General features: G+C 35.4%; 1 protein-coding gene across 1 annotated transcript; it reads left to right on the top strand.

Moving 5' to 3' along the window:
• The first annotated feature begins 5567 nt into the window (after positions 1-5567).
• Positions 5568-11486, top strand: LOC123678167. Its single transcript, XM_045615034.1, has 5 exons — positions 5568-6038; positions 7980-8263; positions 8528-8599; positions 10717-10806; positions 10854-11486. The coding sequence occupies exons 1-5, from the start codon at positions 5600-5602 to the stop codon at positions 10908-10910; spliced, it is 942 nt and encodes a 313-aa protein (XP_045470990.1). The 5' UTR covers positions 5568-5599; the 3' UTR covers positions 10911-11486.
• The last annotated feature ends 10 nt before the right edge of the window (positions 11487-11496 follow it).

Below are 11496 nucleotides of genomic sequence, written 5' to 3'. Positions count from 1 at the left end.
CTTAAGTAGGTACTACCAGAGTACCAAAGACAACGTACCGTACTAGTAGTACTCCCGGATGTGGTAGGTAGGCCAAGTTGACACTGGAAGGTGTTAATCGAACGATTAGACAACTTTAAATACACAGCAGGAATTATTGTCAACTTTAAGCTACCCAGATTACCCCTAGCCTTAATAAAGTGTTAGTGAACAAGCTTAACAAACACCCACCGCAAATTTAACACTCTTATCTATTTCTTTCCATCTAGTTGAATTCATGAGCCGCCTCTGAGCGCTACTTCATTCATGCGCCTATTGGAGAGCACAGAATGTTGATACGTTCCTGCTGAAATTTGGGTTTCGAGAGATCATTTTACATACAGGGACCAGCAACATCTCTAGTTAGAAAAGAGTTAGGTGTCTAATATTATATGAGGTATTCTTCGTAATGAAAATATTTTTACATGAAAAATAGGAGATTCTTCCTACCAACCCTCACTTTCGAGATCTTCAGGTGTTTTTTCAATATAAGTCACTCGGAATTTTTGATATTATTAAGTTATGGTGAGTCCTATTGGTTTTTTTTTTAATACAGCAACGATTTCCAAGATGTTTCATTTTGAATAGTCCGCTATCTGGGCAGCTGTCACTTTTGAAGATGTTATACTTTGACATCTGACAAATAAAAACTACGCCATTACTAAAAAAAAGGGTGTTTTTTTCGAGGTATATAACTTTTAGATGGCATTACTATTCAAGATGGCGACCGATTTAACAGCTGTCAAGTGATTTATTCTCAGTTTGGTTTGGCAATTCATTATGAATAGACTTACGCCTGAACAACGCGATTGCAAATAGTGCAATTTTATTTCGAAAATAATGGTTCCGTGCGGAATACGTATCGCGCACTACGTCCATTAGCGATGAAGCGCACTTCTGGTTGAATGGCTACGTCAACAAACAAAACTGCCGCATTTGGAGTGAAGTTAATCCTCAAGTGTATGTCGAAACACCGTTACATCCAGAAAAACTGACTGTTTGGTGCGCTTTATGGGCTGGTGGAATCATTGGACCGTACTCCTTCAAAAACGATGATGGCCAGAACGTTACAGTCAATGGTGATCGGTATAGAGCCATGATTACTAACTTTTTCATTCCTGAATTGAACAACCATGATGTCCAGGAGCTGTGGTTCCAACAAGACGGCGCAACATGTCACACAGCTCGTGCCACAATCGATTTATTGAAAGGCACGTTTGGTGACTGCCTAATTTCACGTTTTGGACCTGTGAATTGGCCTCCAAGATCTTGTGATTTAACACCGCTAGAATACTTTCTGTGGGGCTATGTAAAGTCATTGGTTTATGCGAATAAGCCACAAACCCTTGACCATTTGGAAGACAGCATTCGCCGTGTTATTGCCGATGTACGGCCACAAATGTTGGAAAAAGTCATCGAAAATTCGACGTCCAGATTGGACTACATCCGAGCCAGCCGTGGCGGTCATATGCCAGAAATCATATTTAAAATGTAATGCCACAAGATTATCTTGCGGATAAATGAAATTCATGTCAATCGAATAATCCATCGTTGTTTTATTGCAATTTAAAGTTCTATATCTCTAAAAAAAACACCCTTTATAACACACTGAAATTGTGAAATTTTGGAGACACAGTTCAAAAGACTAAAGCACTTTTGTGAAGCAACTTCTCAGTCGGCAATAGTGAAACTGGTGGAAAAAATTGAGCTGTTGGGACAAGTAAGAGGTGTGAAGAATCGAAACCGTGTGTGTAGCTCAAGAACAACTAAGAATATTGCTATTGTAGCCCGTAGTGTTGACGAAAACCCAGGTTTGTTGATTCCTCGTCGATCTTGGGAATTAAGCTTTCCACAAACAACATTACACCTTATATCGTATAAAAACTTAGGTCTTAAAGCTTCTGAAGTTTAGTCAATACAAGAACTTAGGTTGATGAAAAAATTTCATGAAAATGATATGGTGCTGCAACCGTAGCCATTTGGTTGATATCGTCTTCTATCATTTATGGCTCTTTACAATGAAATAGACATCCATTGATTTCTCATAAAATATGCTCTTTTTTTATTTCAAAATGAAAAATCTTATAGAAAACTATTTATTATATATTCGTTACTATCTCTAACGGTATACCTGAAAGGTTGTAAAATTTGATGAATGAAAATTTGCAGGAATCTTATTCAATAAAATGATTCCATACATAATGCGGCCGAGCCTAGATGACGCCACAGACATACACATACACATCAATATGAATTCAATTGCATACTAAATAAGTGATGAGTCAAATAGAAATTTGAAGTTCTCTTAAATTCACATAAAAGAATCGAATATATTTGATACATATTGATTTTGGAAGACTTTCACGTATCAACATCACCAATGGAACATGGTTTAGTGAAATTGGTGGAGGAAACATTTTATTCTTCGTCTAAAGCGCATCCACCAATTTAGTATTATTTCTTCACCACATCCATTTATATTGAGCGCTCGTTCTATGAATCAATCACGCTGTTATATCAATGTATGTTATTTCCGATTTTTTTTTCCAACAAATTTCCTACAATGGAAAGTTACTACGATTTTCCGTAAGAGAATTATCGTGTGTACAGACGGCCGAACAGATATATATATATATATATATATATATATATATATATATATATATATATATATATATATATATATATAACCTAATCATTTGAGAACATTTCTTTTATAATTCATATATAAATTTTTATATAGCGCTCCGTTCCGTGAAAAATTGCTTAAAATATCTCGTTTCATTATTAGAAGGTAGTGATTATTACTTTTAGACCTGATATCCTTATTAGTCTAAAAGCCAGTGGACATATATTTTGGGAAAGCCTAAAATTTCCTCAGTGAGTCTGTTATGGGGGTTAGCTGAGCGCAGTTAAAGGGGCCTCAGCTTTACTTAAGAGCGACAAATGTGATAATATTATGAGCTGAAAATTATTTTTCAATTTAATTCAATTTATTCAGGAGAGTAATATACAAACGAAGTTCAATATTTGGAAGAGAAACCTAAGACATTGTAACTTCGTCCAAGTGTACCTAATAATATAAACTCACAAAAAATTTATATTAGATAAGATCAATTGCGAAAAAAATGTTTAAATCCATAAAATAATTAAAACATACAAAAAAAAGTATATTTGAAAAACTGCCGTTGGGATATGTCAAAAAACACTCTTATAGCTATTCAAAAAAGAAACAGCAGATGATTCTGAAAGTTCTGAAGTGGTGACAGAAATTTTCAAAATAAAAAAGAAAATTTGTTTCAAAAGTATTCTAGGAAACTTTTTCACTCATAAAATTTGATTATCACACCTGTTGCTTCTGAGTGTAGCTGAGGCCACCGCAATCGCGCTTAGTTAGTACTAGCCCCCACATCATAATTGGTAGGTAAAAAAGACTCACTAAGGAAATTTTAGGCTGTCCTAAAATATGTATGGTCTGCTGTCCACTGGCTCTCAGACTATATGTCAGTGAGTGTATTGTGCTATCAATGATACCATATCAGACAACGAACAAGATTAAAAATCAACAACCATTACGATTATTAAACAGATAAGAATCAACTGCGATAACTGAATTTTTCAAATAATAATGGTGGAGGTTGATTTTTTTATTATTACTCTATATTTCTTATTGCACGGCAAAGTGTAGCCATGGATTATTTCCTGGGGTCATGGCAAAGTATTTACGATATTATGGGAAAAACCCACTCATTTTTCACGATTTTTGGTGCTGCTTCTTTCACTAAAGCTCGAAGATCCGATGGAAAAATCGTTTATTTTAGGGATAAATGTGATTTTCTCAGATCAGGAGGTGGGTGGATCAGATAATTATTGGCTCAACTATGTTTGTTTCTTTTCGTATCATCTATTATTTTGATCAGCTACCCTCATATCATACTAATATTGCAATTTTCAATTCGTTAATTTTCAATCATAAAAAGTACTCATATTTCGGAATCAAATCCATCATGTGAATTATATCACAATATTCACAACTTATAACAAAGGGAAGCGTGCGCCACTGACATAAGAAAGATACAATGCAATACGAAGTGAATTCTGGAAAAATGGATTGTTGCGGCACTGCCATTGATCTTTCCAATTCTTGTTGCGTTTGACACGAGTTTTGATCAAGTAATGCCTCCAATTCTGCATCTTCGAAAACCTTCATTATCCACCGCCATGCTGGTCTTCGACGTCAAAACGACCGTTCTAGAAGCGTTGAAACCACTCTAGGCACGTTCTTTCACTAATAGCGGTCTCAATATAGGTCTTTGAGAGCATCCAATGAGCCTCAGCAGCAGATATCTTCATTTTAAAGCAGACAATTAAAACTTCCCGCAAATGACGAGAATTTGGCTCGTGAGCTGACACGTTTAATCGAGAATAACTTTATGATGCAGACACAAATCGACCGATAATATTTCGATGACGTTATGTTCATAAATAACTTAGCTTATTATAAAGGGTGTTTTTTTTTTAGAGATATAGAACTTTAAATTGTAATAAAACAATGATGATGGATCATTCGATTGACATAAATTTCATTTATCCGCAAGATAATTTTGTGGCATTACATTTTAAATATGATTTCTGGCATATGACTGCCACAGCTGGCTCGGATGTAGTCTAATCTGGACGTCCAATTTTCGATGACTTTTTCCAACATTTGTGGCCGTATATCGGCAATAACACGGCGAATGTTGTCTTCCAAATGGTCAAGGGTTTGTGGCTTATCCGCAGAGACCAATGACTTTACATAGCCGTACAGAAAGTGTTAAATCACAAGATCTTGGAGGCCAATTCACAGGTCCAAAACGTAAAATTAGGCGGTCACCAAACGTGTCTTTCAATAAATCGATTGTGGCACGAGCTGTGTGACATGTTACGCCGTCTTGTTGGAACCACAGCTCCTGGACATCATGATTGTTCAATTCAAGAATGAAAAAGTTAGTAATCATGGCTCTATACCGATCACCATTGACTGTAACGTTCTGGCCATCATCGTTTTTGAAGAAGTACGGACCAATGATTCCACCAGCCCATAAAGCGCACCGAAGTCAGTTTTTGGATGTAACGGTGTTTTGACATACACTTGAGGATTAGCTTCACTCCAAATGCGGCAGTCTTGTTTGTTGACGTAGCCATTCAACCAGAAGTGCGCTTGATCGCTAAACAAAGTAAAATGGACGTAGTGCGCGATACGTATTCCGCACAGAACCATTATTTTCGAAATAAAATTGCACTATTTGCAAGAGTTGTTCAGGCGTGAGTCTATTCATGATGAATTGCCAAACCAAATTGAGAATAAATCACTTGACAGCTGTTAAATCGGTCGCCATCTAGAACAGAAATGGCAACTTAAAGTTATATACCTCGAAAAAAAAAACACCCATTATGACATCCACGATCTATTCATTTCGACTACCACTTACCGCTATAGCCATCTATTGCAAAACGGCGGAAGCAAAGTTGTACACCTAATACTCATCCATTCTGGTATGTTTCAGCTGCTAGCCTATTTGCATTGACAGGATACACCATGCTGTTTTTCTACTCACCGTACGTCATACAAACTTCTTCTATTGATAACATATGCTATAAGACGGTGTTCTTTTTCGTGGTCTGCGCTGGCATAATCTTGAGGATTTTAGCAGTTACTAGAGCAGATATGTTCCTGACCTCTTTGAAACTGATAGAAGACATCGACATCCATTTGAGGAATAGAGGCATCTCTGTAGACTGCAAGAGTTGCCGATTTATATTTCTCTTGTACGCATCAATACCCTTTGGTTGTGTGGTAGTGTTCATTTGCTATTATTTCTCGGACACAACAAGTGAAGAAGACAACATCTATGAAATTGTACACATGACCTTCAGCTTTGCAATATCTTATGTAACTATTGCATCACAAGTGTTCTATTTGGGAATGGTTGCAATTATATTAACGGACAGAATGCAACATTTGAGCTATTATCTAGGTGAGTTCTGTTACTGAAACCTTGATACGTGAACATTAGGCGACATTCAAAATGTCTAAAATACTGGTGTTTTCAGTGATTAGATTTTGTTCGAGATAATTCTCAAAAAGGGACTAACAACGTTTAAATCCAAGGGACCAATACCATCAAAATCCAAGAAGGCTGGTTCCTTCAAAAGTCTCCCCTTAAACCTTAATGTTTTTCAAGAGTAAACGAGCACACCAGCGTTTTAGACATCTTAGCCACATTCCATACTTTTTTCTATTTTGAAAGATCTCTGACAACACTTTGGGGAATAAGGATGTTACTTTCAAGCTATCATAATCCCTAAAGGGGAGGTCCACTTAAAAAAGTTAATTGAAACCTTTAGTGATGGAAAGTAAATTGAATCCCTGAGGGATTAAAGTAGAAAAGTATACAAAATATGCCCCGTTTTGTTCGATGACTTGTTGACATTTTGAAGGTAATGTCATCCTTCATACTTCTCTCATAGAACCTCTCGTCTTTATTGGCAAAAAATTAAGACAGCCAATTTTCACAAGCCTCTGTTGAAGCAAACTTTTCACCTGCAAAATTGTTCGCCATGGACAGAAATAGATGGTAATCAGTTGGTGACAGGTCCGGACTATAAGGTGGATGCATAAGAACCACGCTTCTGATGCTTCTGGCGAGTCACTGTAACCTGACGTTGTTCTCTTCTGTTGACCAGAGCTTGGCGCTTCTAGGCGATTGCTTCTTTCAGGCAGTTGTTGAGAGTACACTCCCGAGTTAACAGATCATAGTAGATAATTCCCTGTCAATCCCAGCAAAGACACCAATACCTTCCTGGCCATCAATCCTAGCTTGGTCACCGTTTCCGTCGACTCAGCGCGTTTCGACCACGACCGTTTTTGCTTGACGTTGTCGTAAGTGATCCACTTCTCATCACCAGTCGCCAACCGCTTCAAAAATGGATCGATTTTGTTGCGATTCAACAGCGTTTTGCAGATGGAAATTCGGTCCATGAGGATTTTTGAGTTAACTCGTGTGGTACCCATATATTGAGCTTCTTCTTGAGACCAGCCTTATGCAAATGGTTCCAAACGGTTTTTTGTGCAATTGTTAGCTCTTGGGCAATCGAATCAGTGTTCACATGACGATCGGACTCGACAATGTTGATGGTTTTATCGAAATTTTCAACAATTGGCCTTCCAGTGCGTGCTGCATCTTTGACATCGAAATTACCGGAATCGACGAAACCAAAATTGCGCGTGTTTGGCTGTTACAGTTTCAAGACCATAACCACTATTTACATTTTTTTCTACATTCATGCAAAAAGCAAAACTTTATTGAACTATATTTAGTGGAAAAAGAAGTTCTTTATTATTATTTTATTTATTATTGCATTAGTGCAATAAAGTTTTTATTGCACTCATATGTCATTCTACTTCACCGTGCTGTCATCATGACAAACAAATATTTCAGCCTGAAGGAAATAACGATGTACAGTTAACAAGTACTAGTACGTTTACAGCAGTAACAAATCAAGAAGTGGATTTAAAAAGTACTTCACTACGAAATATTCATATTGAAAATTGCACCAATTGTTCATTCACTTTCAACATTGAGGGTAAAAATAAAGTTTGAGTTAAATTGTTCCTAACGTATTAGTTCCTGTTTCAATACAAATCGATATTAATAATAAAGTAATCAAGTTGCGCTTTTCATTTTCCTACACCTAGTGCCGCACCTCAATAAATCATTTTTTGCTTTTTGCATGAACGTAGAAAAAATGTTGTATGCAACTCGTGCAAAAATTGTTTATCGCACTCGACGTGTTGTCCAACTCGGCCTAACGGCCTCGTCGGACATTTTCACGTCGAGTGCAATAAACATTCACTTTTTGCACTTGTTGCATAAATAACTATTAAGTATAATTAAGGTGGTTTTTTCATCCTACAGACAAACTAAATACCTTGGAGAATACAAAGATTATAGAACAAGAGGTCATAACAGTTTCACAGCTTCATTTGAAAGTGTGTCAATCTTGGAACTTTAGTTTAAAGGCACACGGCCTATCTATGGTGTGTATTATGCTAATGGTATATGCATACAGCCTCGTAGCATTTTCTGTTGTTATGGGATTTATCATACCAAAACTGAGTAAAATTTCCTTTTTACCAGCCTTAACATTGTTGACAACGATGCCTTATATTGTCATGGTGTTTCAAAAGTTGCAAAATAGTGTGAGTATGCCTGAAATTCTCATTTGATCCAAATTAGTGATGGGTACTTTTTTTGTAATAATATTCCTCTTCTAATTTACATATTTCCACCTCGTTTCACCAGTAAAACTTTGTGAACTAACCTAACCTCTTAGAAGAATATAGTCTTTGAGTAACCACTAATCACTAGTATCTGTTGCGCATTATTATTAAATTTCAGGAGAATATTCACCTCCTTTTTTGAGAATTTATAGTTGAATATTTAATTTTATGTGAATGTTTTAGGCAGATGAATTCAAATCACATGTTGTTCAATTGTGCTTGGCAAGAAATGCTGAAAGGAATGTTAACTTGACAGTAAGTAGTCATGATATTGGTTCATTATTTCTCTAATATTGTGGCTAATCCATTCATTTTGCCACACCTTGTAGAACAAAATCGTGCCAGAATATCTCAGATTCACACAGATTTAGTGCCGAAATGTATTTTTGCATGACAGAACGAATTTTGTTAGTTACCACGTTTGTTACTGGATCGGTAGATTGCTAAGATAAATAGAACAGTAAGTGAATCATTAGGGATTCATCAAGCCAAGTACCTTGACATTTTAACCAACTACTTGACTTGAAAATCAAGCTCGTGAAAAATTACACACTTGAGCTTGACTTGACTTGATTTTAAATATTTATTGCTTGACTTGATATCAAGCTACTTGATATTAGGTACTTGAGCTTGACATGCACGCGTCGCACGGCACATATTTCTGCAATTTCGTACGCGCTTAGACTAAATGAGGGGATTCCTCGAGCGCCGAGAAACTGAAGCATTCACCAGTGTGAATTTATTGGTAGTTTTCTCATATTTTTATGGATCTATTGCTAGATTTTGGTAGTTTCAGAAATATCTTTCCAAACTTGGCCAAAATGGCCAAGGATTTTTACCAATGCCAGCATCTTCAGCTCCTGTTAAGAGACAATTTTCCAGAGCTGCTCTTACAGTTACAAAAACCGGCAATAGGTTAGGCGACAAATCTATAATATGCCTCATGTGTCTTAGATCCTGGATGAAAAATTATGAAATAAAACTAAGCCTGGAAGTTCTCAACATCAAAAACCCTCATTTTTTATTATTTTTCATTTTGTTATGATTTATAGTGATTTAATTTATGTTTCTATTTCAAAAAAGTTGATATTTTCGGTTTTTTCAAACAATAAGTTTAATAAATAAAAGTGTTTTTTTGCAAGGTTCCTACTCATTTCATCATTTTTTTATTGATGTGACACTACTCAATGAAACTGCTGAAAAATCAAGTAGCTTGATATGATTCCAGTACTTGTTTATTTATTTATTTATTTATTTATTTATTTATTTATTTATTTCAACGGTACAACCATTTTACATTGTAAATAAATACTTGACTTGCGATTGAAAAACTACTACTTGACTTGATTTCAAGTCAAGCTCAAGCCAAGTGGCTTGAATATTAAGTCAAGCTCAAGCCAAGTAGCTTGAAAATCAAGCCAAGTCCTGAATCCCTGTGAATCATTAACCCTTCAGCGAATTGTTAGTGGGAATGAATAAATATTCTTTTAAATAATGAAATAATTCACAAAATTTAATTCATCCAGTTCGTCGAATGAAATAATCAAGCCTTTTCCCTGAATCCATTTCTTGAAAGTAATAATTGGAGGAGGTGCTCCTCCATCCTATACTTAATATACTTATATATTATACTTAATATTAATATACATAATATACTATTTGATATTATATGTTGGTGCTCGGAACTCTTCTGCCACGGATTTATCTATTATCTACCAAATTCATCATACAGAAAATTGTCCTGCCGACCCACATTTTGCAATACAAGAATCACTAAACGATATTTATGCGAATATCGAATATCCCATTAATTTTGTGGAAAGGCTAACGAGGGCAATTGTTCATAAAACAAAGGAAAAAAGGATAAGGACAGTCCCTCACAGAGAAATACTAACCGTAGACAAGTGTTTCGGGCTTTTGGCCCTCATCAGTACAGTGAAGAAGTCACTCACACTCGTTCATACAAAAACTCTTCACTTCGTGGATCGTTCATGAATTTTGAACTCGTGGAAGATGCCTTCTGCACTAATATCAAAATAACTATTTTGAAAACGACCAATGAACAAAAATTTTCTCAGTCTTACTGAATTTTTTCGCTTATTTTGAGATGTGCAGTAACAACTGAACAACAATTCAGGTTTTATACAGAATTGATACTTCTGGTTCGAAAGCTCGGTGCTTGAAATTTGAGGAATAAAAATAGATGAATCTAATTCAATCAATTGTCTTTCATCGGTAAAATATGCTTACCGTTCTTGATACTCACCATTTCGTACAAGTGGAGCTATTCTGTAATTCATTGTTATGTCAGAAAATCATAAACCATAGCATAATGTTTGCACAAATTTTTCTATTTTTTCTTTCTCTTTCAGTGTCGAACACTACTTCTTCAAATCGAGCATGTCGATATCGATCTATTGGTTTTTGGCATCATGAGATTGGATCCACAATCATACCTCGAGGTTTGTAAAAGTTCGATGGTTCGATTTCAATAATGATATTTTTTTAGGGATTGAAATCAATGTCTACAATAATTATGTTCTTGGTGCAAATAAAAAACACGTAATAATTTCATATTCAGCAATACTTGATATTAAACAAACTACGGAAACACTCATCAGATTTTGAGAAGGGTTGCTTCTCCACTTTTTTTCGATCCACACTACGTATGTATATCGTTTTTTTAAGCTCACTCACAACTTTTTTGTTATTGATTATCTGGTAAATGCTCGATTCTTCTTTCACAGGAATTTCCTTTTATAATAGCCTGTGTAAATGGGATTTGCCACTACTTTTTCCATTAATCTTTTTATTTCATGTTGGTTGGTCAGATTAGAAGAACCAACTTCTATCTTATGGAGTATTCTCACTGAACAATAAAACTTGTCCAATAAAATAATAATGATCCACTGTTTTCTTTATAAATATACCTAAAATTTCTTTCCGGCCTTAATTTTTCTAAATCAATTAATTCGAAATAATCTAGTAGCCATGAAAATTTTGAGTTCATACTTGTTTTTAAAATGGAAATGATCTCGTTTATTTCTAGAAAAATCGATTTAGGTATTATTGATTTTTAATTGAGTTCAATCAATTTATGTCATAATTTGAAAATTCTTAATTTTCACTCGATTCTGAAATACTAAAAGGAA

Source organism: Harmonia axyridis, chromosome 4 (genome assembly GCF_914767665.1).
Source record: "Harmonia axyridis chromosome 4, icHarAxyr1.1, whole genome shotgun sequence".
NCBI classification, from domain to species: domain Eukaryota; kingdom Metazoa; phylum Arthropoda; class Insecta; order Coleoptera; family Coccinellidae; genus Harmonia; species Harmonia axyridis.
This window is presented reverse-complemented; position numbering and strand designations above follow the sequence as displayed.

What these genes read in the sequence shown, in the direction of transcription:
- LOC123678167 (XM_045615034.1), top strand. Translation starts at nt 5,600, where the DNA reads ATGCTGTTTTTCTACTCACCGTACGTCATACAAACTTCTTCTATTGAT. An exon ending in ACATTTGAGCTATTATCTAG is followed by an intron (nt 6,039 to 7,979) that starts GTGAGTTCTGTT and finishes TTCATCCTACAG; the next exon opens with ACAAACTAAATACCTTGGAG. An exon ending in AAAGGAATGTTAACTTGACA is followed by an intron (nt 8,600 to 10,716) that starts GTAAGTAGTCAT and finishes TTTCTCTTTCAG; the next exon opens with TGTCGAACACTACTTCTTCA.